At 55.5% G+C, this 23,221-nt stretch overlaps 4 protein-coding genes and 1 non-coding gene across 7 annotated transcripts in view; 3 read left to right on the top strand and 2 right to left on the bottom strand.

Moving 5' to 3' along the window:
• Positions 1 to 1,148, top strand: part of NUP85 (nucleoporin 85) — a 20,219-nt gene extending 19,071 nt beyond the window's left edge. Inside the window, exons 17-19 of the mRNA XM_024553652.4 lie at positions 2 to 153; positions 534 to 635; positions 968 to 1,148. Of these exons, the coding sequence (XP_024409420.1) occupies positions 2 to 153; positions 534 to 635; positions 968 to 1,069 (356 nt within the window). The 3' untranslated portion in view covers positions 1,070 to 1,148. The remainder of the gene's footprint in view (position 1; positions 154 to 533; positions 636 to 967) is intronic.
• Positions 149 to 15,826, bottom strand: GGA3 (golgi associated, gamma adaptin ear containing, ARF binding protein 3). 2 transcript variants are annotated; one of them, XM_053930499.1, is made up of 17 exons: positions 15,710 to 15,826; positions 10,319 to 10,403; positions 10,138 to 10,213; positions 8,774 to 8,872; positions 7,968 to 8,091; positions 7,592 to 7,695; positions 7,383 to 7,463; positions 6,717 to 6,854; positions 6,143 to 6,224; positions 5,919 to 6,035; positions 5,429 to 5,674; positions 4,990 to 5,060; positions 4,460 to 4,764; positions 4,066 to 4,289; positions 3,626 to 3,795; positions 3,373 to 3,483; positions 149 to 288 (listed from the first exon to the last, which is right to left on the bottom strand). In XM_053930499.1, the coding sequence occupies exons 1-17, from the start codon at positions 15,822 to 15,824 to the stop codon at positions 253 to 255; spliced, it is 2,184 nt and encodes a 727-aa protein (XP_053786474.1). In that variant the 5' UTR covers positions 15,825 to 15,826; the 3' UTR covers positions 149 to 252. The 2 variants fall into 2 exon arrangements, with proteins under 2 accessions (XP_053786474.1, XP_053786473.1); XM_053930498.2 differs by lacking the exon at positions 149 to 288 and adding an exon at positions 1,131 to 3,166.
• On the top strand, positions 11,997 to 12,116 carry LOC112298956 (small nucleolar RNA SNORA32). Its single transcript, XR_002974190.1, has one exon. It is a non-coding gene; the product is annotated as a small nucleolar RNA SNORA32 (small nucleolar RNA).
• Positions 15,827 to 15,992: 166 nt separating the features above from the next.
• On the top strand, positions 15,993 to 19,242 carry MRPS7 (mitochondrial ribosomal protein S7). Its single transcript, XM_024553653.3, has 5 exons — positions 15,993 to 16,147; positions 16,671 to 16,862; positions 16,972 to 17,035; positions 17,628 to 17,795; positions 18,633 to 19,242. Exons 1-5 carry the CDS (start codon positions 16,065 to 16,067, stop codon positions 18,852 to 18,854), a joined length of 729 nt encoding a protein of 242 aa, XP_024409421.2. The 5' UTR covers positions 15,993 to 16,064; the 3' UTR covers positions 18,855 to 19,242.
• MIF4GD (MIF4G domain containing) lies at positions 19,157 to 23,180 on the bottom strand. Of its 2 annotated transcripts, none has more exons than XM_024553908.3 (6): positions 23,030 to 23,180; positions 21,931 to 22,061; positions 21,009 to 21,118; positions 20,652 to 20,807; positions 20,467 to 20,559; positions 19,157 to 19,889 (listed from the first exon to the last, which is right to left on the bottom strand). In XM_024553908.3, the coding sequence occupies exons 2-6, from the start codon at positions 22,010 to 22,012 to the stop codon at positions 19,662 to 19,664; spliced, it is 669 nt and encodes a 222-aa protein (XP_024409676.1). In that variant the 5' UTR covers positions 22,013 to 22,061; positions 23,030 to 23,180; the 3' UTR covers positions 19,157 to 19,661. The 2 variants fall into 2 exon arrangements, with proteins under 2 accessions (XP_024409676.1, XP_024409677.1); XM_024553909.4 differs by having other exon boundaries at positions 19,671 to 19,889; positions 20,436 to 20,559.
• Between the last annotated feature and the right edge of the window lie 41 nt (positions 23,181 to 23,221).

Here is a 23,221-nt window from a genome sequence, read left to right on the forward strand (position 1 = left end):
GGAAAGTATCGCGAATTCCACCGATTATATGGGGACAAGCGTTTTGTTGACGCGGCTTCTCTTCTCCTGTCGCTGATGACTTCTCAGATTGCTCCACGGTCTTTCTGGATGACACTTCTCACAGATGCCCTGCCCCTTTTGGAACAGAAACAGGTACAGGTGGAGCCCATGATGCTTTCTTCTCTGCATTTTGTAGTCCTCAACAGGGCTTCGTTCTGTAGCTGGTACAGGTGTGTTGGCATCCGTCCCCTCCTAGGTGGGGCTCCCCATAGCGCCCACTCTGGAAATCTAATGTCCACACAAGGAAACTTTCATTTGGAACGAGGCAGTTGCTCACTGACCATACCCAGCCTGGGGCCGGGAGAGAGTAGGGGTGCTTTGCCCTCTCAGGACGGTATGTACAAAGCACACTCCACCTCCCCACCCTCCCAAGGGCTTGCAGGGAAGGCCCTCTCTGAACCTGGGCCCCAGGCCCAGACCAGTGTAGGCCTTGGCTGGGGGCAGCTTAGCAAAACAGCTGCTCTCCCCACTAGGTGATTTTTTCAGCCGATCAAACATATGAGCTGCTGAGATGTCTGGAGGACCTGACCGCAGGAAGACCCGTGCACGGAGAGCCCGACCCCCTGCAGCTCCAGGTCATTGTGGGTTCCGGGCTGGTTTCCGTGGTGCTGAGAAAAGGCTCCTCCATGTCTGCCTCCCCCGACCTCCTCCCACAGACTCTGCCTCTGAACCTGTAACTGTGACACATGTACTTTTTAGGGAAGACTGGGAGGACTGTAGTGTCCTGATCTCCGTATTTTTTTCCGTTGATCATTTGCAGTGGTCCTTCGCATTCAGCTCTTACATCGAGAACTTTGCCGGAAGCTGTTGCTGAATGTTAAATGACCTCTATCTGCCTTTGGAGAGGGCCTTTGGGAGCTTTAAAGGATCCCTTCCGGTCCCTTATGCTGCCTCTCTTTGCTCTTAGGATGACGACATAGAGACCACCAAGGTGGAGATGCTGAGACTGTCTCTTGCACGAAACCTGGCTCGGGCCATCGTCAAAGAAGGCTCCCTGGAGGGCTCCTGAGGCGAGCGGCCCCGACCCGGTATCTCTGTATGGCAGTGTATATAGGTTTTTAAAAGAATAAATGTTTTCTTTTGCAAATATAAGGCAAGTTCCTACACATTTCAGCCAGGAAGTTTTTATCTACCTCCCCTGTGAAGCTGAGGTAGTAAAAATTAAGAAAATGCTTATTATGTTCTCTGACATGGAACTGACTTCCTTGTGACTGGTGAGTGCAGGGCCCGCCTGCACGTTAGTTAGAACCTGAGACGGGGGACTTCAGGGGTTTGCTTGTGCTTCTAAAACCTGGGCTTACCTCCAAGTCACCCTAAACACTGGATGTTAACTCTGGTTATCGTCTTTCAAGAAAAAGATCTGGAACCTGCACTGCTCGACAAAAATCTGGGTGCTGCCCACATTTGGAAGTCGTAAGGGACACTCCCCCGACCCCACGGGGTGGGTGGGGTCTGTTAGGATCCCAAGTAGGGTGGAAATGATTTTATTTAACATGCAGCAAAGTAAGGGCAGCAGACTCAGTATATCCAGTAGAGTCACAAAACAGTGACTCCAACAGTAACACTCATAAATAATTTTAATGTCTGAAGCTCATATAAAGGTGCGTTTCCATGTAGTAACCCCACAGACTTTCCCAGGGCTGCAGCAGCTGGTCTCCGGAAAGTTCCTGGATTTATTCCTTAAGTAGTGAAATCAATTCACTTTTGATCTATCCTAATGAAGCAGTGAAACCTGCTTGCTAAAGATGGAAGGGAGGGGGAGGTGACCTCTGGGTAGAGGCAGGAAGCCTGGCAAGGAACAGGGAGGGGTCAGGGAACAAGGCTTGTGCCACCTTCTGTGGAGATGGCTCTGAGCCCATCCAGCTGTGCCCACTTTCCCCAGCTGCTGGTTCTCACTGTCCCGTTGCCCTGGGAGGCCCAGAGTCTGGCATGAGCGCTAGCTGGGGCGAGCACTGTTGAAGCAATAGGGCCTGGTGACTCGATTCAAGCACAGCCTCCAATCTCACCACCTCCAGACCCAACATCTCGCTGACAGCACCCTTCAGCAGCTGAGCAGTTTCCACAGCAGGTAAGTCTAGTGCCACGTGCCTGACCCTGAGCCTTCTGTTCCAGTCTGTTAACCGTTCCTCAGGCCATCTGGGGGAGGGGAGGGAGGCCAAAGCAAGGGGACGCAGAGGGGCAGGTGTCATCCTCCCTTCAGAGACTTGAAGGGCAAGACAGCAGTCTGTTTCATGCCAAGCAAGAGGTAGTGAGTAGGCTGGCCTGTTCCCACGGTGAGGCACACTTCTCCCAGGAACCTCCGAGTCCCTGCTTCCCGGAAAGGGGAAGCGCCTGTTCTCTCCCGCGTTCTCTCCCAGCCCTCGTTCAGGCTGCCCCGAGGCCCAGTTTTGTTTCTAACAGGCTGAGTTCCACATCTTGCTGAGATGTCCATAGGACACAGCCTGCCACTGCCAGGGACCAGCACACACTTAGCATCCAGTGGCCCTTCCAGGCTGATGCTGCCCATGGCAGGCAGCACACCAACTCCCTTCTCTGTGCCCAGGCCCACTAGGGACCCCTGGGCTTTGCCCACCTTCCTGGAGGTAGGAATAGCAGCCTGCCAGCAGGGGAAGCACAGAGCAGCACGGTGGGGGTGGGACAGCTGAGGCCTTGGAGGGGGTTGGGGGTGTGACGACATGGTCCTGGGGGGGGGGGTCCACAAGGCTCTGTAGAGACCTCCTCCCTGTGGCACGGGGGGGACGTGAGCATGAGGGGAAACCTACTCAAGTCTTGGGTCTGTGTCCCCACAGCCCACCCCACAGTGCATAGCCACTTCAAGTCACACAGGCAGATAAAACCGGGTCCTTTTAAGGGCCAGAGGAGGAGAGGCCGTCACAGGGCCCCTGCCCCATACTGAAGCTCTAAGCACTGCAGTCAGTAAACAACCGGACTCAGCTCTCCTGTCTCAGGGCCACCTGCTTGGGCTTCAAAGTGGAGATGACAGTGTCCTCTGGGGTCATAGGTTCCCCCACTGCTCCACAGGAGGGAACTGGTCCACCTCACCCACCTCTGTGCTCAGCTGCTCCCCCAGGGCGAAAGTCAGCCTATACCGAAGCCTTGCCTTCTCCTGTGACAGAGGGGCAGTATGTGAGACCCCATCACCCACCAGGCCTATGCGAACAGACCCTGCTCCCACCTCCCCATCCTCACTCAGCCGCTGAACCAGGGTAGGGAAGCGACAGGGTTAGTGCTACAGCCCACGATAGTACATGGATGGGAGATGGCGGTCCCCAGGTCCTGTTCTAGGACCCCCCCCCCCCCACCCCAGCTCACCTTCAGTGGATTAGCCAGCAGCATGACCTGGGTGATGGCTGCAGGTGGCTGGACGGGGCTAAATGGAGAGAGTTCTGTCCCAGACGGTGGCTGCAACTTCACTTTCATTGACTACAGAGGGAAAGAGATGGCAGGTGCTGGGATGGAACCCAGTGTAGTCGGTGGACACACTGCCACCTGCTGGCCATTAAGACCCTCAACACAGTGTATTGAAAATAAAGGGAACGCTGCTTCTTGAGGCTCCAGGGAGTACCTTGGGCACTGCGGCCTGCAGCACGATGCTCTTGATAGGCAAGGGTGCTGTATTTAGCATGGATACCACCACCACCAGCACGTCGGGCCGTCCTGGTGGACACTCCTTGGCAAAGTGGAAGAGGATGCGGAAACCATTTTTATCGTAGGCTGTCACGGGAAGGGCGCTGCCTGTAAGAAGGTGGCATGTGGGTGTAGAAGGAGAAACAAGGGCAACAATCCCCAACAGCCCTGGGGGTGCCCACAGCAGCCAAGCGGGGAGAGCAGCACTCCCCGCTGGAGTCTGGGGCAGCACCTCTGCCAGCACATCACAGGGTGCAGGGCAGCGACAGGCATGGCTGAGAAGGAAGTGGTCACCTTGGACTCGAGCCTGTACCGACCCAGCCCGCTCACTCCCCACAATGTCCATGTTCCCTCCCACCCCAAGCCCCCAGCACCTACTAGGCTTGATAGATTCCAGGGGCACGTGGACACTGGCCAGGGAAAGCTCAGGCCCCTTCAGGGGGCTCCCCTGGGATGGGCAGACAGGTGGCTGGAAGAGAGGGCTGCCAGGCCCTGTGGAGAATGGCAGGAAAGGCCTGGCTGAGGTGCTGGCAGGCACCAGAGGGGAGGAGGTGGCCGCGGGAAAGAAGCTGGAGGCGACAGGCTTCACCAGGCCTGAGGTCCTGGGAGGCAGGAAGGAGGACAGGGCAAGTCAGGAGACCAAGCACAGCTGTCGGGCCAACCCCTCACAAGGCACCTCCCACCTCCAGATTCCAGTCTCAGGCCAGACTGAACGAGAACATCCCCAACCCCAGGCCCAGCCATCCTCTACCCGCCTTCCCCCACTCATTACACTTTGGCTTCTTCTAGAAGCTGGTCGAGGGCATCCAGCTTGTGCAGGGTGCTGTCGCCCAAAGCTGAGCCATGGTGCCCAGGAGCTGTGGGCTCAGGCTTTGGGGCTGAAGCTGGGGGTAGTCCAGTGGGAAACAAAAAGCCTGCTTTTTGGGCAGGGACCACAGGGGCTGGGAAGGGGGGTGGCAGTGGAGCCTGGGCGCTGATGGTGGGGGTTGCTGAGGGCTGGAGGACAGGCCCGTCGGGAGGGCTACAGGCAGCAGTCCCCGATTTGGGGCTGAAGAAGTCCAGGTCTGACTGTTCGTTCTATTGGGAAAGAGTGGAAAGTGCCCGTGAGCAAGGGGTGCAGAGGGGTTCCGGCTCTCCACGCCCGGCCCCATTGCACCCCTGCTGGTGCAGCAGCCCTCCAAGGACAGGCCCCAGGGACTGAGGACAGCAGGGCTGCAGCTAACTGCAGCTGAGGACTAGTCGAGAACGAGGGCAGTAAGTCAAGGTTGCCAAGTGTCTTGGTGATGTCACCAGTGCACCCACCTGAAACAGGGGCCACTGGCCATTTCCAGCTGACTCTTTGGGAGGAGCTGTGGGGGCTGGGTCAGCGAGGCCTGAGAACGGAGAGACGGCTGTGATGAGAGGAGGCAGGCGCTGGGCCCTGGGCAGCCCTGCCCCACCCCGCCTGAGGAAGGGCTACAGGAGCCAGAGGGAGTCCTTACGTTTCCGGGGTGAGGGGAGGGATGGTTCAGGGGGAGTGGAAGCAGAGCAAGACACTAGATCTACCATTTCCATCCCAGAGTCCACTACAGACTGCCCTGGTAGCCTGAGGGACACTGGACTTGACTCTCTCCCAACCACAGCCTCCTTCCCCATCTTGCTAAACACATGGGGCGCCCCACGCACCTCCCAGTTCTGTGCCCCCTTCTTCTCTACCAGCTCTGCTAGAGGAAGCCCTTGACAGCCTCCCTCCAAGACGCACCCAAGCAGAGCAGCTCCTCATCCAGCAAGCACAGGGCATTGCTTGTGTTGCTGGGCCCTGGGGGGGCTTCCACCTGGCTGGAGGAGCGGCTGCCCCCAGGCCCTGAGGTCTGGGGGGGTGGAGGGAGAATGGGGATGCCCGAGGAAGGTGCAGTGGGGGCCGGTGCCAACACTGGGGACAAGCTGCTTGGTGCATCCAGCTCCGCCAAGTCGATGAGCGCACCCTGGTTGCCAGAGTGGTGGTTTCCTGGATGAGAGAGTGGAAGGGGACAGAATAATTAGGGACCACACTAGTGGCTGCACAGCAGGGAGCCTACTCCACAGGCATCTGGGCTGGGCAGACTGAAAGCTGAAGGCAGGTGGAGAAAGCCCTGTCCAAAGCCCCGGCCTTGGAAGCCCCTCGGGCCCTGTGGGCTGACACTGCACGTGGGCGGGGTGCTGCGGACTGGGGCTGTCTGGAGGGTCCAGAGGGAGGAACTGCAACACTGTACCTTCCGAGTCAGGCAGGGTTGAGGCGGACACCTCACCGTTGATGACCTGCCCTTCAACGATTGTTTTGTAAGAGTTGATGACCCGGGAGAGGTTGTCACTGGCCTGCAGGATGTCCCCTAGAGCAGAAATGAGACTTCTTATTCCTGGCCATGACAACTGTTGCACCACACATACATCCAACCCCTGGGTCATCCTCGTCAACTGGTCTTTCCTTTTCACTCACCCAGACTACTGTCATTATCCTCTGTCTCGCTGGCCAGTTTGAATAGCGTCCGCCTCTTATTCTCGCACCGATCAAACAGCTCCTGAAAGAGACCCAGCTTGAGTCAGAGCTCCCTCGAGGTCATCTAATGTAGTGTTCCTGCCTAGAAAGTCACAGGCACTCCCGCCACCACGGGCAGTTCCTGGCAGAGCTGGGCTTAGAGCACAAGTCGTCTGCCACCAGCCTGCACCATGCCGTGTCACCCAAATACCCGCCGAGATGGAAAAGTCACCAGATGGAAAGGGAAGGCACATGCCTTCCCGCCTGGCTGCACGTGCGCTCAGAGTGCAGTGTGTCTGTGCGACTGGGCCTGAGGGGCCACAGCGGGGCACGTGGGGGCCTCTGCAGGAGGCCAGGCCGAGAACAGCGCAGGTCGCAGAGCCTGGCAGGCTGTGCACATGAGCAGCCCCTCCGCCCACGGCGAGTTAGTCACTGCTCCTTCAAAGAGGGGCAGCAGCTCCCTCTCCCCAGCTGCCGGGCTGATTCCCAAGTTAGGGACCACTGGATGCGCAGCAGCGTCTTCAAGGGGGGCTACCTTCATGAGCTCTTTATCTGCCTCTGCAGAATCCTCTCTGCTGTAGTGAAGCAGCATCTCACTGAGCAGCTTCACGTTGTTATTAACCTCCTCTAGAGTGTGCAGGCGCTGGGTCACCTTCTGGATCCGCGCCTCATCCTGCAAGAGGAAGGACTCAACTGGACTGTCCCCGGGACCCCACAAGGCAAGGATCGCACCAGAGACCACGGGAGCCGAGGCCAGACCCCAGGAAGCTCCTCTCAACTCACAGGCCTGGGAGCCACAGGCCTCGGACCCTGTTTAGTTTTTCTTTTCTTTTTAATACTTTTTTAATCCTCACCTAAGGATGTGTTTACTGATTTGAGAGAGACATCAATATGAAAAAGAAACCTCGACTGGTTGCCTTCCGTACCCACTTCAACCGGGGATCAAACCCCCAACCTTTTGGCGTACAGGGCAACGTGCCAACCAACTGAGCCACCCGGCCCAGGACAGTTTTTCTTTTAAAATAGTAGTCCTCTCCCCAGCTCCAGACTGGGCCCCACCCACTCTTGCCCCTCCGTTCCAATCTCCAGCCCCTCCAGGGGAGTCTGAGGCAGGGGCAAACAGCAGGCCTAATGCCGAGGGAGGGGCTTCAGCTTTGTGGGGCTCCTCCAGCCCATGCCCCAACGCCCAGGGTCCACTTACTTCCTTCACCATGGACTTGATGAGCTTGTTGGCCTCCTGAAGGTCATCTGGGTTTTTACTTTTCAACAACTTGGCTAAAAGCTGGAGGAGAGGGTATCAAAGGTGAAGGCAGAAGGCAGCGCCCCACCCGGGGGGACCCCAGAGGAACAAACTCCCCACGAGCGAGACCACATCTTGCCTGAGGACTGCACAGCCTGGACGTACTTTACCTTGGATTTCTCCTCATCATCGAAAACAGGGTTTTTGGGACGAGGTGGCGGAGAGGGGATCAGTGTCCTGTCCACAGGAATCGGTGGGTCAGACTGCACGATGCCTGCAAGGTGACATGGGGCAGGGCGTCTGCTCAGGCTGAGGAGGCCGCGCCGCCCCTCCTCACGCAGCCAGGGCGCACATCCCTGTGGTCAGGACCTGCAGGGACGGAGCAGGTACACACGCCTCTCCCGTCAAACCCCAGCCAAGCCCATCCCACTGTCTCTGGGAGGGAAGGAGGGACGTAGCTTGGGGACAACAGACACCCCCATCCTTCCTGGCTTTGGCCACCCTTTGGGGCTGTGTGGAGGCTGGGGGGTGGGGGTAGGCACACACCCTGTCTCTTCAACATGTGGTAGGCATCCTTGATCTTCGATTCTTCAGGCAGGGCCAACGTCCAGCTATAAAGCAGCTCGATAACCTTGGTCTTCACTTTCTCAGACACTCTGTCCCCCAGGTACTAAGAGGCAAAAGGAAATGGGAAACTAGTAACCACAGTCTGGGCAGGGACGTGGCAAGGATCTCTTCATAGCAGTGAAATGTTGCTAATGAGCTGGAGCCCTCGAGCCTGTGGGAAACCGGCAGGGACCGGGTGAGGGACAGCACAGGAGCGGGGAGGAAGCTCCCTGCAGCAGGGCTGTATCCATCTGGGACGGAGTCTGTGGTCAGGCAGCGGGCGGGAGCTCGTCCCTGCATTTCCATGCACCATCTGCCAGAAACACAGCTGCGCTTTACCGCGAAGCAGTTAATGTCTTTAGTATAAAAAACTGTTCCCTCTGCCGTAAGTGGGTGCCTGGAGCTTAAGCAACACTCGTGTACAACAGAGCCCATGCAGCCGAGTAGCCAGGAGGCCAGCTCCTCGTACCCACATGCGATCGGCCAGACAAAAGCGGCTGCTATACGGACCCTCCCTAGACATGCACACAGCTGAGCCACATCACCCCTCACGTTCAGGCTGGAAGCCCATCAGCGGGGTCTGCCTGTCCCCGTGGCCCGTGTGGCCATCTGGCTGCCCTCAGGGCCCGCCCGTCTAAGGACACGATACAGAGTCTTGGGTGCTAGTTGTGCAGTGAGAACCAGGAGGATGGGAGGGAGAGAAACACAAAGAAGTTCCTACAGATGAGGAAACTGCCCCGACTTACCTTCGGAGAGACCACTTTGATTAACTCATTCAAAAACCGGAACTTCCCCACTTCATTGTGGAACCTCCTCCCGCAGTTCTTCATGCACGCCTCCAGCACCTGCAGCCGCACAGTGGGGAGACGCCCGGTGGGGGTGGGGTCTGGGTGGCACCTGCCCTTGGCCAGGTGCCAAATAAACATTCACCCAAAGATGGAACTCATCAGGAAGAATCGAGAATACGACACCAGGGGACATCTCGTGTCCCTCAAATTGCAAGGCTCTTCTGGGGAAGCTCAACAGGAACCGGCGAAACCCGCCACCGGCGCCAAGAAGGTAGAATGTCAGTCCCGGAGGGCGCCTTCCTGCCAGGTGCTGCCCAGCATCTCAGAGCTGAGGAAAGTGAGGCCCAGAGAAAGCTGCTCTGACTCAAGGTCCAGGCTTCTGTTCACAAGCTGACCCACATTCTGGGGAGGTGGGAGATAACCGCTGAACTGTCTTCCTAATTTCAGTGGACACAATACATCCCCTCTCCCTGCTCCCACCTGTTTTCCCTCTGGGGCCGTAAGGCTTCCTGAAGCTTCCCTGTGCCTGCAGCCTACGCCAAGGAGCACGCCACCGCAGAGCTCTCTGTCTCGGCTTGTGTCTGTAAAGCAGGGTTTCTCAACTGCGCCATCACTGACGACCGGGGCCGGCCCTTCCCTGTGAAAGCCGGCCCTGCGCATCGCAGGATGTCTGGCCGCACCCCTGGCCTCTCATCCACTAGATGCCAGGAGCACCCCTGACATGAGACAACCAAAAGTGTCTCCAGATATTGCCAAATGTCTCCTGGGGGGCAAAACTGCCCCCCGCCCCGCCCCGTAGAGAACCACTATCTGAAGGCTTTCAGTGCACGGTGATTGGAATAGAGGCGCACACACGGGCGAAGCAGCCTTCCCATGACCACTTCCTTCCCTGCACCTCTCTACAGAGAGAACCCTGAGACCCCTTGTCTGGAAGCGCCCAGGTGTGGCACACAGCCCTATGTCCTGAATCCTCTTAGTCTCAATAAACACCAAGAGTCGCCCGTTGGTGTGATACCTTCACTAGTAACTGCCATTACTTTTAGCTACAGAATGAATTTTACTCACCTCCAATTTTCTTCAGTTAGTCAACTCTTAACGGGCAGGAGAGCTCTGTCCGAGCCCCACCCTGGGCTCAGGGCCCTGCCTCTGGCCCCCTCCCTCAGCCTCTGCTTCTCCCGCTAGACCACACAGCCATCTCCGAAGCCTTGGTGCCCGGCACGAGGGCACACACAAATGTAAAACAGCTGACCGAGCGTGTCCCAAGCCTGGCCTGGGCCCTGGAGACCCGCCGTCCACAGGAGAAGTACACAGGAGAAACCTACCGTCAGGGCCTGGACCGCCTCCCATTCCTGCGGAGACTGGATCTTATGGGCCAGCAGGCGGACGGCTATCTGTGGCCTGGGAGATAAACAGACCACACTTTGAAGACACTGCCCCGGGCTAACCCTCCTTGGCCTCATTTCTTCCTTTCCCAGGCAAGTCCCTCACCTCCTCCAGACTCACCCTTCCAGCTCCCTGTTGATCTGATCACAGAAGCCAATGATGTATTCCCAGTCCTCCTGGCGGTTGCAAGGGTTGGTGGCTTTATCTTGGGACAGAACAAAGAAGAGGACAACTGTAACGAACAGCAAGGAGGGCAAACAGAGGTTTTCCTCTTAACTTTTATGCACTGATGTGAAGGTGTTTGTTTCCAAATTTCTTCTCTAACAGAGGCCTCAAAGGCTCAGCCAGGCAGCAAGTCACGTACAAATACCACTCTGTCCGTATCGTGAAAGCCACAAGTGAGGAGAAGACGATCCTTAGCCTCATGGAGCTCAGGGTAGGTCATGATGGACAGGACAAACACAAATGCAAATGACTGAAATACTCAAGTAGATACCTATGGGAAATGTTTACTGTAGCCAATAGATCTGGACACTTCCAGCTATGTAAAAACAAGCTGGGTGTTAAGCAAGTAGGGGTGATCAGGAAGTGCTTCCTAGCCCTGGATGGTGTGGCTCAGTGGATTGAGTGCCAGCCTGAAAACCATAGGGTCGCCGATTCCATTCCCAGTCAGGGCACGTGCCTGGGTTGCGGGCCAGGGCCCCAGTGAGGGGCACGAGAGAGGCAACCACCTGTAGATGTTTCTCTCCCTCTCTTCCCATCTCTCTAATGATAAATAAAATCTTTAAAAGATAAAAATGAGTAAATAAATAAGGAAGTGCTTCCTAGTGCAGCGTAGGAAATACAGTCAATAATAGTGTCACACCTGACATCTGTGTAACTTTGTTAACCAGTGTCACACAGCAAGTTCAGTAAGGACAAAAAAGTGACCACGTACCGTTAACGAATTTGTTAATTATAATTAGTAAGTAAAAAGAAGAATAGTGTAATAACTTGGTATGCAGCCCAGTGGGTTCTGGAAATACTGGGGGGAACACTTTGTAAAGAATTTGACTATCTAATCACTATGCTGTACCCCTGAAACTAAGAGAATTGTAATAATTATAAACTGTAATTGAAAAAGATTTTTTTTAAATAACAAATTGAAAACTACAGAAGGCAGTCCTGGAGAAAGGGAACAAGGGGATACTTGACCAAAAGTATACATATTTAGGAAATACACTTCCTACAGGCCCTGGCTGGTGTGGCTCAGTGGAATGAGCGCCGGCCTGTGACCCAAAGGGTTGCTGGATGTGATTCCCAGTCAGGGCACCTGCCTGGGTGGTGCACCAGGTTCCCAGCAGGGGGCGTGCAAGAGGCAACCACACATTAACGTTTCTCTCTTTCTCTCTCCCTTCTCTCTAAAAATAAATAAAAATCTTAAAAAGAAGAAGAAAATTAATTCCTACATACCCTTCAAAAACGTTTTCAAGATGTAAGAATTGTTTTAAATTGCACATCAGGCTCACCATTTGCTGTTAACAACATTTACCAAACCCCGAACGAAGCACCCGTCAGCGTGCTCTCTGTGCCTGGGGTCAGAGGCACAGTCTAAGCTTGAGCATTCAGTTCCCTCCAGATGACGTGGTCTTGGATCAAGGACAGAGACTAATGTTGGGGAGCCCTCAGAGGGTCACTGAGGATTTCAAAACGCCAAGCCTCCTAACACTTGGTGTGGGGCCCCTTTCCCCGTCATCCCCAGAGCTGTGCTTGCAGAGAACAGCCCCAGCTGTGGGTGGGTAACCGTGTTCCCACCTCTTGGTCACTACCACGGCTTTTAGAACAGTTTTCTCATTTGTCATGGACATGACCACAAAACATGTTCCTACTAGGTTTTCTCTCTGCTACGGTGCTAGCATTCAGCCTACTGGGGACATTTTATTTTAAAAAAACAAAAACAACTACTCCCACCTGATTCAAACCTATTCCAGAAAGCAGCCTCCAGCTGCCTGCCACGTCTAGGGCTCAGGTTCAGAAGACAAACGGGAAGCTGAAGGCACAGACCCCTCCCCACACTCACACAGCGGCACGAGTGAGCAACAGAAGCCTGAAGAAGCCTTCCCGACATGGGGTGTTGTTAGAAGTTCCTGAATTCTGGTTTCTCTGGCCTGTTTCCTTAACTTCTTTTTTTCCTAATGTTAAAATCACTAGCTCCACAATCAGATCCTAACAGGGACTCTGTGCCCCACACCCAGGGCTCTGAGCCACCAGAGGTCAGACACCACACGGAGGGGGAGCCAGAGCCGAGGCTGCAGTGCCGGCGGCACTGCTCCTGCCTAGCGGTGTTCCTGCTCTGGCTGCAAGAAGATTCAGATGGTTTACATTCATATGTGGAGGGAAAGACAGATGCCTGTCCTCAATCATAGAAAGAGAATTAGCAAGCCCTTCGAAATGTCAAGCCTGAAGGAGAGATTAATTTTATCAAGAGTGACTATTAATTGCCACAGTGATCTACTAGCTGTCACCTTCCAGAGAAGCCCCGAGTCTCTTCCAGCAGCCATCCGAAACCTTCTCAGGTGTTCGCGTGGCTTTGTTACTCATCCCTATCATTTGAGATGTTTAAAGTCCTCACGTGACATCAAGAGACTGCAGGGAGACAAAAGTAAGATGGTCTGAGGGGCCATCCCCACCCCATCACTATTATTTTGGGAGCATTCACACACCTTGTGGTGTAAGAAAAAGCAGTCCATTAACTCGCACTGTTAGCAACTGAAGAGCATCTTCCAAATACAGTCTGATGTGGACACCCCGTCCTCCCCGTGCACACACAGAGGCAACAGGCATTCACCAAACGTGTATCCTTCCCACACCTGCTAGAACTCCAACAGTATTTCTGCTTCCAACAAAACGTCTGCTTGCTTTTCACTGTGTTCGACTTCTCTGGAATCCGACTTTTTTTTTTAATCTTGGTAGAACTTTCTACTGCAAACCTGCAGGGAGTGCTGTGCCTCCACATGGGCACAAAAGCCCCAGTTTCAGCAGCAGTCAGTCCCACTTTTGAGTGCCCCCCGCCCTGCTCTCCAGCTGGCTCAGGAAGCAGACTTCAGTCACCCACAGGAAGTGGGAGAAACCTCTGTGGTCATCCTGGGCAGCTGCGTCTCTCCATCTGCCTACTGCCTCGCCCAGCAGATGCACGTGACCTTCCGCCCACTCGATGTTCTCCACCCCCTGGCACAGAGGAGAAGACCTCTCGGGGCTTACGTCAGGGACCCTGCCTTCTGGAGCCACACCTGTGGGCTCTACTCTGATTCAAGGTTTCTATTTTCAGGTCTCTGTTGAAAGCCTTTAGTCTCTTCTGCGCCTGTGCCTCTAGAGTCCCTGCTCTCCTCTTCAGCCCCATCACTAGCCAGGACTGTCAGCGCGGGACCTCAAAAGGTCAAGTCTGGACGGAGACAGCAGCACTGGCTGCCCCATCCCATTACAGCCCAGACATCCCAGACGCCCAGTTCTATGTAGCAAATGACTCAGAAATCAGCAGAAGCAAGAACAAGAGATGGAAAGAGTCAAGAATCAACCTTCATTGCTAGGGTCTTGAATTGAGAGAGACAGACAGACAGACAGACAATCACCAAGTGCCTGTTAGGTACCCATTGAAAATTAAGTGCACGGCATGCCAGACGCTGGAGGAACTACAAAAAAAGGACAAAGGTCAGACCCTACCCTGGGCCCAGCAGGGGCTGCTGCAGTAATTCCGGCCAGCCACGGAGTGACAAGGATCTAGAATGAGATGCTGCTGAAGCGCAAGCACTGGCTGCTTCACTTGGTATAGTTCACGCCATTAAGTCGTAAGACTTACAACCAAGTTACATCCAGATAAGCCCTTCATAAGCTGAAAATATCGAAAGTTGCATTTAATGCATTTAATACGCCTAACGTACCAAACATCATTGCTTAGCCTAGAACGCAACACCCCCAAAACACTGGCAACACAGTTCAGTGGAGTATCGGCTGTTTACGCCGGTGATCAAGTGGCTGGCTGGGAGCTGCGCTCGCTGGCACCGCCCAGCATCATGGGAGAGTGTCCGTTCTACCCCACAGCCGAAGAAAAGACCAAAATCCAAACTTTGAAGTACGGTTCCTACTGAATGCTTATCGCTCTCACACCATCGTAAGATCGAAAAATTGTGTCAAACAACGGTAAGTTGGGGACGTCCAGTCTACAGATACCATCCCATTCATTCCGCTCTCACCATCGCCTCTCCCCCACAAAAACAGGTCCGTCCCTCTCCTATTTCCAAATACAACTCTGAACCTATTAAACTCAGCTTAGGCTACCTACACTACTCCAGTGTCCCCATCAATATCTGTGAATCAAAGCAATTCCACTGTGGTTATATCCGGTTGGGTGGCTCTGGACAAACGGTTTCATTCGATTGTCACAATTTCCCCTTTTTGTGAAATTGTAAAATAGTACCTGCTTCGCTAGGATACTTAATAAATGAATTAAATGAATGTCTTTAGAACACTTTGCGCTCCCTGGAGAACGGTTCCATATATACAGAAGGCTTCGTGACCTGCCTGCAACTGAAGATTTTTGCAAATGTACCTAGGTCCAATCACCTGAAGAGAGTTCTTATTAGGAAAGGTCAGGCAATTGGAGGAAACAGCCATCACCTGCAAGAACCTGCAGGCGCTAGTAAATAAGAGATCTCTTGCAAAAGGTACTATCTACTCATCCCTACTTGCGTTATCGCCACGTTCACTTTCTACCTCAGAAGCCTCTGGGAGCCTCCTGTAACCCATAGGAAAGTAACTTACTAACCCTTCAGCAAAGTACTACCAGCTAGTAAGGATAACCCATATTTCCTTACTAGCGACGTAAGTTAGCAATTATAACAACAGGCCGCTGAAACTACAGACAGCATCGGCTGGGCTCCTCAGCTTTTGCTCAGGGTAGGTTACCAACAAATGACTCAAGATGTCCAAGCGTGTATGCGCCCGTGGGGGGAGCACAGAGCTCTGTTCTCTCTCTGGATTACTCTCCCTTCAAATATTCCGCTTGCGCGAAGCGCTCACGTCTCCTCTAATATACAGCCACAACTCCGAAGCTGTGTGTGTGTGCTCTGCAGCACCCACCGCTCCCGAGGTTCAGCCCAAATCCAGAGCTTTTCCCTTCCTCAGGGACTGAGCCGCCCGCGGCCCCGCCACAATCTCCTCTAAGCGGCAGTGCTTGTCAGGCGGAAGCACTTGGCTGTCACTTTCCCGGAGCCCGCGAGGCCGGCCGCGACCCGAGCTCACGCCGACGCGCGTGGGAGCGGGAAGTGGCGCCGCAGCACCCGGAGCAGGTGCCGGGCGGGGACCAGGCGTCTTGCTGGGGAAGGGGCGTGAACGCGGAACGATCGCGGCGCGCCGGGCCCAGGCTCAGACTGCCAGGCGGCGGCGCCGCGGAACCCGGGGAGGGGGTGCAGGGGTGCGCGGAGGAGAGGCTCGCTGGGGCCGCGAGGTCATGCAAAAGCAGACGCGGATACTCACTCAGCCAAGACTCCAGGCTCTCTCCCTCCGCCTCCGCCATATTGCAGCCGCCCGGGCCGGGCCCGCAGCCTGAAACCTCGCGAGAACCTGCAGGAGCTGAGCCGGGGCGGGGCATGCATGGGGACCTGAGAAGAATGGGCGCCGCCACCGACGGTCGCGCCAGACTGCGACGGATAATGGAAGGGCGAGTGTTTCCTTCTGACTCTTCCCTTTGGACCTCCGAATGAGAGACTCTTAACGCCCAGATTAATGGGGTGATGCGCAGATTTAGGACCCTGTGGAGCCTTTTCTCTCTTCCGTCACTCGCTCAGGCACGCCGAGGGCAGCTCGTGTGGGGTCCTCACGGTAAACCAAGATGGCTGCCCCCTTGGTGAAGACAGTGCGAGGGTGGTCGGCCCTAGCACTGGGTGTACGCAGTGCTGTTCTGCGGCTTCCAGGGTAAGAGGTCAGCTTGGAGGCCGCTTTGATCTTCACGGCGAGACCTGCAGGAAGGAAAGTGGTCATAGGCAGGCCGCGCGGGGACCTGGAGAGAGCCGGGGAGCAGGGATATCTGGGTCCAAGGCTCTTAATAGCTGTGTGACTTTGAGGAAGTCTGAGGCTTGGTGACAGCTCCTTGCCTGAGGGGGTTCTAATTCGGAGCTGACAGTGCAGCCTTGCTAAATCTTAGAGTTAGGGTTTTCTGTGTTGGGAATTGCGGGACACGTGCATAGGCAGGCGTCCGTCCTGAGGTTCAGGAGCCTGTCCTCATCGTTGGCACTCGAGATGAGACTTTACTGGCGTCTTTGGGGTAGGTCCTCCTACCTTTTGGGGCAAGAGCCAGAATTATCGCGGTTCACGGTTGGCTAGCGGTCTGCACACGGCTCGCTAGTCGGTGGGTTGGCAGACACGCCTATTATTAAGTCAAGCTTTTTCGCTTGTGGGGTCAGCTTTTGCCCGCCTTTTCCTTGTCCCCCTCTCCCAGGCTCATCCAGGTGAGGTGGAGCCGCTATGGCCCTGAGTACAGGGATCCCCAGACTGACAAGGAATATTACCGCAAGCCCTTGGCAGAGCTGACTGAGGACCAGAAGTTTGAGCTGGAGCTCAGGAAGACACAGCTTATCAAAGCTGCCCCAGCGACGAAAACAAGCTCTGTGTTTGAAGACCCGTTGATCAGGTTAGATGGAAACACTTTCGTACCACTGGGACGATGCCAGGGAGGAGCTATGATAAGGGTTCTGGGATACAGCCTAGGAAAGCTAAACGTGTTGCTTTTCCCCTTGAAGTAAATTCACCAACATGATGATGAGAGGAGGAAACAAAGTTCTGGCCAGATCCCTCGTGACGAAGGTAAACAGGGCCTCTTGGCTTTCACCTTCCTCTTCCCCGTGGCTTTGTACGCGGCTCCTTCAGTTTAGTATGGAAAAGAGTGGATTCAGTACCCGTCATTAAAAGTAACTTCCCTGTATGTGTGTGTTGGGTGGGACTTTAATGAAGTCTTGCAGGAGTCAACAGCTACCATCCTCCTGCCCACCCCCTGCCTCCAATCTTAGCTGGCTCTTTCTGTCCTAGTGTAGGAAAGAGGGAGGCACTTAATAACTTTGTCTTAGAACCACTGGGGAGCCCTGGCCAAGTGGCTTCATTGGTTGGAGCGTCATCCCATACACCGTTACGGGTTGGGTGCCATTCTCAGTCAGAGTACATACCTGGGTTGCGGGTTGGATCCCCACGGTATTTCTCCCTCTCCCTCCCTCCCTCCCTCTCTCTCTCTCTCTGAAATCGGGAAATGTATCCTTGGGAGAGGACTTTTTGAAAAGTGCTGTGGAGGAGCTGCAGCGCGACAGAAGAGCCTGGTAATGGGAGTGAAGGACAAGGCACTGTGTCAGCTGAGTAAACCCTTCAGGAAGGCGGGGGCATCCTCTTCCACTGTATCCCTTCGCAGACTCTGGAAGCTGTAAAAAGGAAGCAGTTCGAGAAGTATCATGCTGCTTCCTCAGAGGAACGGGCAACCATTGAACGCAACCCCTACACCATCTTCCACCAAGCCCTGAAAAACTGTGAGCCTGTGATCGGGCTGGTACCCATCCTCAAGGGTGGCCATTTCTACCAGGTGAGTGGTCAGGGCAGGTAAGGCAGGGCTGCCCACGTGTGTAACAAGGTGGGGGGAGGGGTTCTTGTGGATGGGAGGGCCAGAGCGGACCAAGATTGACAGCTTTCTAGGGACCAGAGACTGTCAGGATCTGGTCATCCGAGTCCCACATGGTTAAAAATGACAGGCAGGAAACGGAAGAGAACACAGTAGCATCCGAGTGACCTCCCGCCCCCCAGCATCGCGTGTTCTATCACTTTCTCATGGTGAGGGACTGCGTTTAGACCTCATCTTCATGCACTAGGGTCTAGCGTGGCGTTTGCCTTGTAATGATGTTTCATCGCCATTTGTTGCACTGAACTCAGCGCTCCCGGTACAGTATTTCCTTCATTATACTTCATGGCCACAAGTGGGTATTCTCATCTTCGCCTTTTTCAGTGTAAACTTCATAGCAGTAAAGACTTTCACATTAATGTCTGTGTCCCTAGGGTCTGGCATGGTAGTGGGGGCTTGGAAAATGATTCTCGGACAAGAGGCTCTTCTCTTTAGGCATCCCTCATCTGAGGGGCTAAGTCACCCCAGCTGATGGGGCTTTTCCCAGCTGGTGCTTTTATCAACTTGGCTGAGCTTTCATGTGCAGGTGAAAGAGGTCAGTGCTTAATGAGCGTTTGCTCCAGTGAATGCCTCTGACGTTAGCTACACTGACGTCACCCGAGGGTGAGGGAAGCTCAAAGAGAAAAAGGCAGGCCCCTCCCCTCAGGAGCCTTGTCAGGGCTGACCCAGAGGGAACCTGTGGAGGAAGGAGGCTGCAGCCCTGGTCGTTCTTGGACCAACCTGCCCATGTCCTGTCTTGGCCAGGTCCCTGTGCCGCTGTCCGACCGGCGGCGGCGCTTCCTGGCCATGAAGTGGATGATTACTGAGTGCAGGGAGAAGAAGCCCCGGCGGATGCTGATGCCAGAGAAACTGTCTCAGGAGCTGCTGGAGGCTTTTCACAACCAGGGCCCTGTGATCAAAAGGAAGCACGACATGCACAAGATGGCCGAGGCCAACCGCGCCCTGGCCCACTACCGCTGGTGGTAGGGGGAGGCTCCGGGAGCAGCCCAGGGCCCTCTGCTGCAAGAGGCCACGTGAGCCGCCGCTACATGAAAAGCGCCTGTGCTGGAGGATGTAGTTCCTCTTTAAGGGCAGGGAGGCCTCCCAGGAAGGAGGGAGCAGTGTGTTCATCGCTTTAGTCCTTCCCCGTGGGCTACGTCTTGCTCTCCCTGCCCGGTCTTCTTGCGGAGAGGTAATACGTGGACTTTGAGTTCCCCCAAGAAACTTAGGGCCCCTCCCACCTTCTCTTCCCTCGGCTTAGCGTGGACATTGGGCGATGAAAGGAAGCATTTTCAGGTCAGAAAGGTTTATTAGAAAATTCTCACCCTGCACTGGAGCGTGTGCTGCCACTCATTAAAATGGGCTGCCAGAAACACACCTGTTTCCAAAGTCCTTCTACAAAACGTGCCAGGAGCAGTATCTGGTGTGACTTGTGCGCTGCACTCCTGCCCCTTGCATTCCGAAGCGTCCCACCAATGGCTATGGGTACCCATGGTACAGATGGGAGGCTGAGGCACCAAGAATCTGTATAACCACCTGGGCCGGGCAGAGACTGAGAGGACTGCAGCATGGGGAGGGGGAGCGGGTCTGTGTGAATCTTCCCCAATCCCTGAAGGAGGGAAGGGCTTAGAGCAGGACAACAGGGCAAGCAGGAAACCTCTTGGGAGCTGTTGAAAGTCTGGAGGGAACAGGTGCTGGGGAGAGGCAAAGGCTGCACTGTCAGGTCGGGCGGGGGGGGGGGGGGGGGGGTGTGGAAGAAAGGCCGGTGCTGCCGGGGGAAGCCTGATCCGCAGGCTAGTCAGCGGCCTCACTGTAGTAGTACTTGTGAGCAGCTGGGGTCGTCTTCCAGCCGGCCGCCCGGAACTCAATGATCTCCAGCAGCAGCAGCTGGGCCAGGGAGCTGAGGCCGGTTGGGAGCAGGAAGCCATCCCGGATCAGGACAAAGAGCTCATCCATTCGCTGCCTGTTCATCTTCTCCAGCTGCTCCCCAACGCGGTGCAGCTGCAGCACCAGGCAGTCCACCTGCAGGGGACCGCGGGAGGTGAGCTCCGGGCCAGGGCCAGCACATCACACAGCAGCCATTTACTCAGCTCTGGCTGTGTGCCGGGCACCAGGCTCAGCCCCGGACACACATTTTCCCACTTCATCCTCACGCTACCCAGGGGTTTTATTCACATCTTACATGAACGGAAGCAAGTTCGGGGACTTGCCTAAGGTCTTTCATCTAGGCCAAGCTGGACTCAGGCCCTGTCTCCAAACTGCTGCTTAACCTACTTTCCACCTCCCCCCCCGCACCGCCTGATCCTAGTTTGGTTTCTGGCCGTCTGTATCCACAGCTGGCCAAGGCTCCCACCATTCCTATCATAGGTTGGCTTTCCTGCTGGAAGGAAGCCTCTGAGCCAGTAGCTTTAGGCTGCTGTCTGTTCTGGATAAATTCCAGACCTGGTAGCTTGTTCTGTAACTGTGACATGCCCTAACTGTCCCCACCAGGCTCCTGCCCCAGAAAGTGACGCTCTCAAAGCCTCCACCGGCACTGGGCTGATATTCTGAGCTGGACTAACGACCCACCTCCACAGCTGTCCATGACAGGGCCACCCACCTCCTCCTCCGTGCTCAGGCTGTCGGGCTGGGCCAGCCGGAAGAGGCAGTCATAGACTGGGTTCACCAGGGCCATCATGGGCATGTTGTTGACCTGTGGGGGGGCACAGGGGTCAAAAAGCACCGGGTTAGTGGCCTCAGGAGACAGGCCATCTCTGCTGCACAGGGTGGCTGCCGCAGCCTTACCCTCAAGTAGTCAAAGATGTTGCAGATGAAGGTGACATAGCAGACCCAGCCCTGCAGGGAGCGGGCACGCAGCTGCTCCCGAGCTTGGTACTCCTGCTGCAGCCGGTTGAGGAGTCCACGCCGGAAGACACTCTGGCCTGCTTGCTTGCTCTCTGCCTGTGAACCGGAGACAGAGAAGGTGGGGAGTGGGGGAAGAGGGGAGCGGTGCTGTTACAACCCCCACCCAAGCTTCCATGGCTGAAGACCCTCCTGTCCTACTCCTGTCTCTGCCTCTGAGGGAAGTCCTTTGCATCTCGGCCCACTCCTGAAGCACCTTCCTCAAAGTGTCTCCCCTCTTCTCCACCAACCCTACCCAACCTGAATAATGGCATAGCACATGCGTCCTGCTTCCTTGCTGAACACACAGTCCTGCAGAGAATGGTCCACAATCACATTGGCCACTTTGTCCAAGTCCACGGCACCTGGATCTGGGGTAAAGATAGGCAGGCAGTCTCAAGCTGCTTAATTATCACATCTGTCTCCTCCTGCTCCTAAGGATCAGGGATGTTTACAGAAGAGCACTCGATTATGATGCCCTTACATTTCCTTTAAAGAGACCAGAAAACATGCGGAGAAGTAACCACACAGGAGCAGCTCCAGCTCTGGTGGCCCTATCAGAAGAAACGGGAGGGTATGTGGCTGTAGAGATTAATCAAAAGAATGCCCGGTCTTTAGGACACATCTCTGGCACTAGGCTGAGGAAGGAGCACTAAAGAACTGTCTTTGACAGCAATTTTACAGGAGAAAGTGTTCTCATAACACACGAAACCCACAGGCTTAGCTTGGCATGTGGTGGGCGCTGCTACTTGTTAGCTGAGTCATACTTCTGAGTGCTGCGGGAAGGCCCTGGTCCAGGGCAATGACTCTCCTCTGCCACGAGTCAGGCAGCTCTGCTCGTTGGAGAGCTGGCTGCAGAAACCAGGTCCAATTTCAGGACTTAAAGGGCAGGAACCATGCTCTCCATGTCCCACATCACCCCCCTTCATGGGTACTCATACTTTGCAAAAAAAACACACAAAACATTACAGTCTGGGAGGTGACTATGATTCACACTCCCAAAGCTGGCCTGCATGTAACTTGTCTTTCAGTTTGAGGGTTATGTTGCTGACTCCTAATCGCAGAAATCAAAGAGGGAGAGAGGGCTAGACATTCCCAGGCTAAGGCTCAGTGTCCAGTCCTGTCCCAGTGGTCCCTTGTCTGTAGCTCCAGACCCAGGCTCAGGAGGGCTTCCCACACTCACCTTTGAGTGCTGTCTTCAGCAGCTGCTGGGTCTCTGCATCAAAAGATTGGATTTTATACTCCTCTCTACCAGACTCCCCCATGACGATCCAGCCCAGCTGCTCTTTGCTGGGGCCGGATTAGTGACAGCACCTGGGGAGGAGAGAGGAAGGGGAGGCCTCAGATGTGGAGCGTGGAGCTGAGGTTCCCAGGATGCAGGCCCTGAGTGAGGCTGCCCAGCGCTTGGGGCAGGTACTTCTGGGCAGTCCTTGGCACTTGGTGGCTGGCTGAGTGCCCACCAAGCTTGGCGCCTGGTGGAGACGGGGCACCAGCTGGGCACCTGCTGCTTAGTTTCGGAACCCCTGTAGCGTCTGGGATTACATAACAGCCAAGAGAGGAAGGGCGAAAGGGCCTATCCTCCAGCCCCAACAGGAGGCAGAGTAATCCTCAGCTGACACGGGATGCGGGGGTACACGGGGTTAGGGCTGGGGTGTGGGTAGGTGCATATTAGACACTCGTCCTGCCTATGTAAAGCGCCCTGGACGCTGCTGGCTGGGCAGGATTCTGGGCCAGTGAAAGAGGGCTGGGGGCTCCAAGCTGCGTGCAGCTGTCCCAGCAGGGTTCCAAGGCTCCAAGTCCCTCTCGCCAACCCTCTCCCTCAGCTTTAGACAGAGTCCTTCTCAGTCCACGGAACCCACTGCTCTAGCCCTCGAGTTGGGGCCGGGTGCGTGGGTGGGTGGAAGAGTCTTCTTTGCCACCCTGCCGATTGGGAGCCCAAACTCCCGTGTCCTGGCCAGCTTCGTCCCGGGACGAACTGGTTAAACTGGCCTCCCAAGTGGCAGAAACCCGGTTCTGCCCACTCAGGACTCCCAATCCCTGAGCTCCTTTCGAGATCCTTCCTCTTAAAGAGGGGAGCGGGCAGACATGTCCTCGGAGGTGGAGTCCCCTCTCTGGACTCGGTGCCTCCCCGCTGGTTAAAGGAGACGACCTTAGGGGTCTCCAGACCTGGACGGCTTCTTCCCTAAGCCCAGAACGCCCTTCCCAGTAGCGCAGGGCCGCCAGCAGAACCCGCCGTCCGGAGGCCCGCGGGAGGGAGAAGCGGCGTGAGTGCCAGGACCCACCTGCCGGCTCTTGCCCACGTGCCCGGAGGCCGTTCGGTGGGCATGATGCGCGGGACCCGCGTCCGCGTGCCTCTGCTGACACCCACCGTGCCTCGCCACGGCTTAGGTCATTTCCTAGCGCAGCACCCGGGCGGGACCTCTGGAAGGGCGGAGCCTGGGCGGATCCGAGACAGGCCTGTCTTGCCAGCGCCA

This window comes from Desmodus rotundus, chromosome 9 (genome assembly GCF_022682495.2).
Source record: "Desmodus rotundus isolate HL8 chromosome 9, HLdesRot8A.1, whole genome shotgun sequence".
In the NCBI taxonomy this organism is placed as follows: Eukaryota; Metazoa; Chordata; class Mammalia; order Chiroptera; family Phyllostomidae; genus Desmodus; species Desmodus rotundus.

Bases quoted from the DNA above. Each gene is read 5' to 3' on its own strand.
- MIF4GD (XM_024553908.3), bottom strand. From the start codon at position 22,012: ATGGGGGAGTCTGGTAGAGAGGAGTATAAAATCCAATCTTTTGATGCA. The intron at 21,119-21,930 runs GTGAGTGTGGGA...TCTTTACCCCAG, and splicing joins GCTGAAGACAGCACTCAAAG to ATCCAGGTGCCGTGGACTTG. The intron at 20,560-20,651 runs GTAAGGCTGCGG...GCCCCCCCACAG, and splicing joins ACATCTTTGACTACTTGAGG to GTCAACAACATGCCCATGAT.
- MRPS7 (XM_024553653.3), top strand. From the start codon at position 16,065: ATGGCTGCCCCCTTGGTGAAGACAGTGCGAGGGTGGTCGGCCCTAGCA. The intron at 17,036-17,627 runs GTAAACAGGGCC...ATCCCTTCGCAG, and splicing joins CCAGATCCCTCGTGACGAAG to ACTCTGGAAGCTGTAAAAAG. The intron at 17,796-18,632 runs GTGAGTGGTCAG...TGTCTTGGCCAG, and splicing joins AGGGTGGCCATTTCTACCAG to GTCCCTGTGCCGCTGTCCGA.
- GGA3 (XM_053930498.2), bottom strand. From the start codon at position 15,824: ATGCCCCGCCCCGGCTCAGCTCCTGCAGGTTCTCGCGAGGTTTCAGGC. The intron at 7,696-7,967 runs GTGTGTGCCTAC...GTCACCTTGCAG, and splicing joins CCACATGTTGAAGAGACAGG to GCATCGTGCAGTCTGACCCA. The intron at 6,036-6,142 runs GTGAGTGAAAAG...TTTCTGCTCTAG, and splicing joins GGATAATGACAGTAGTCTGG to GGGACATCCTGCAGGCCAGT.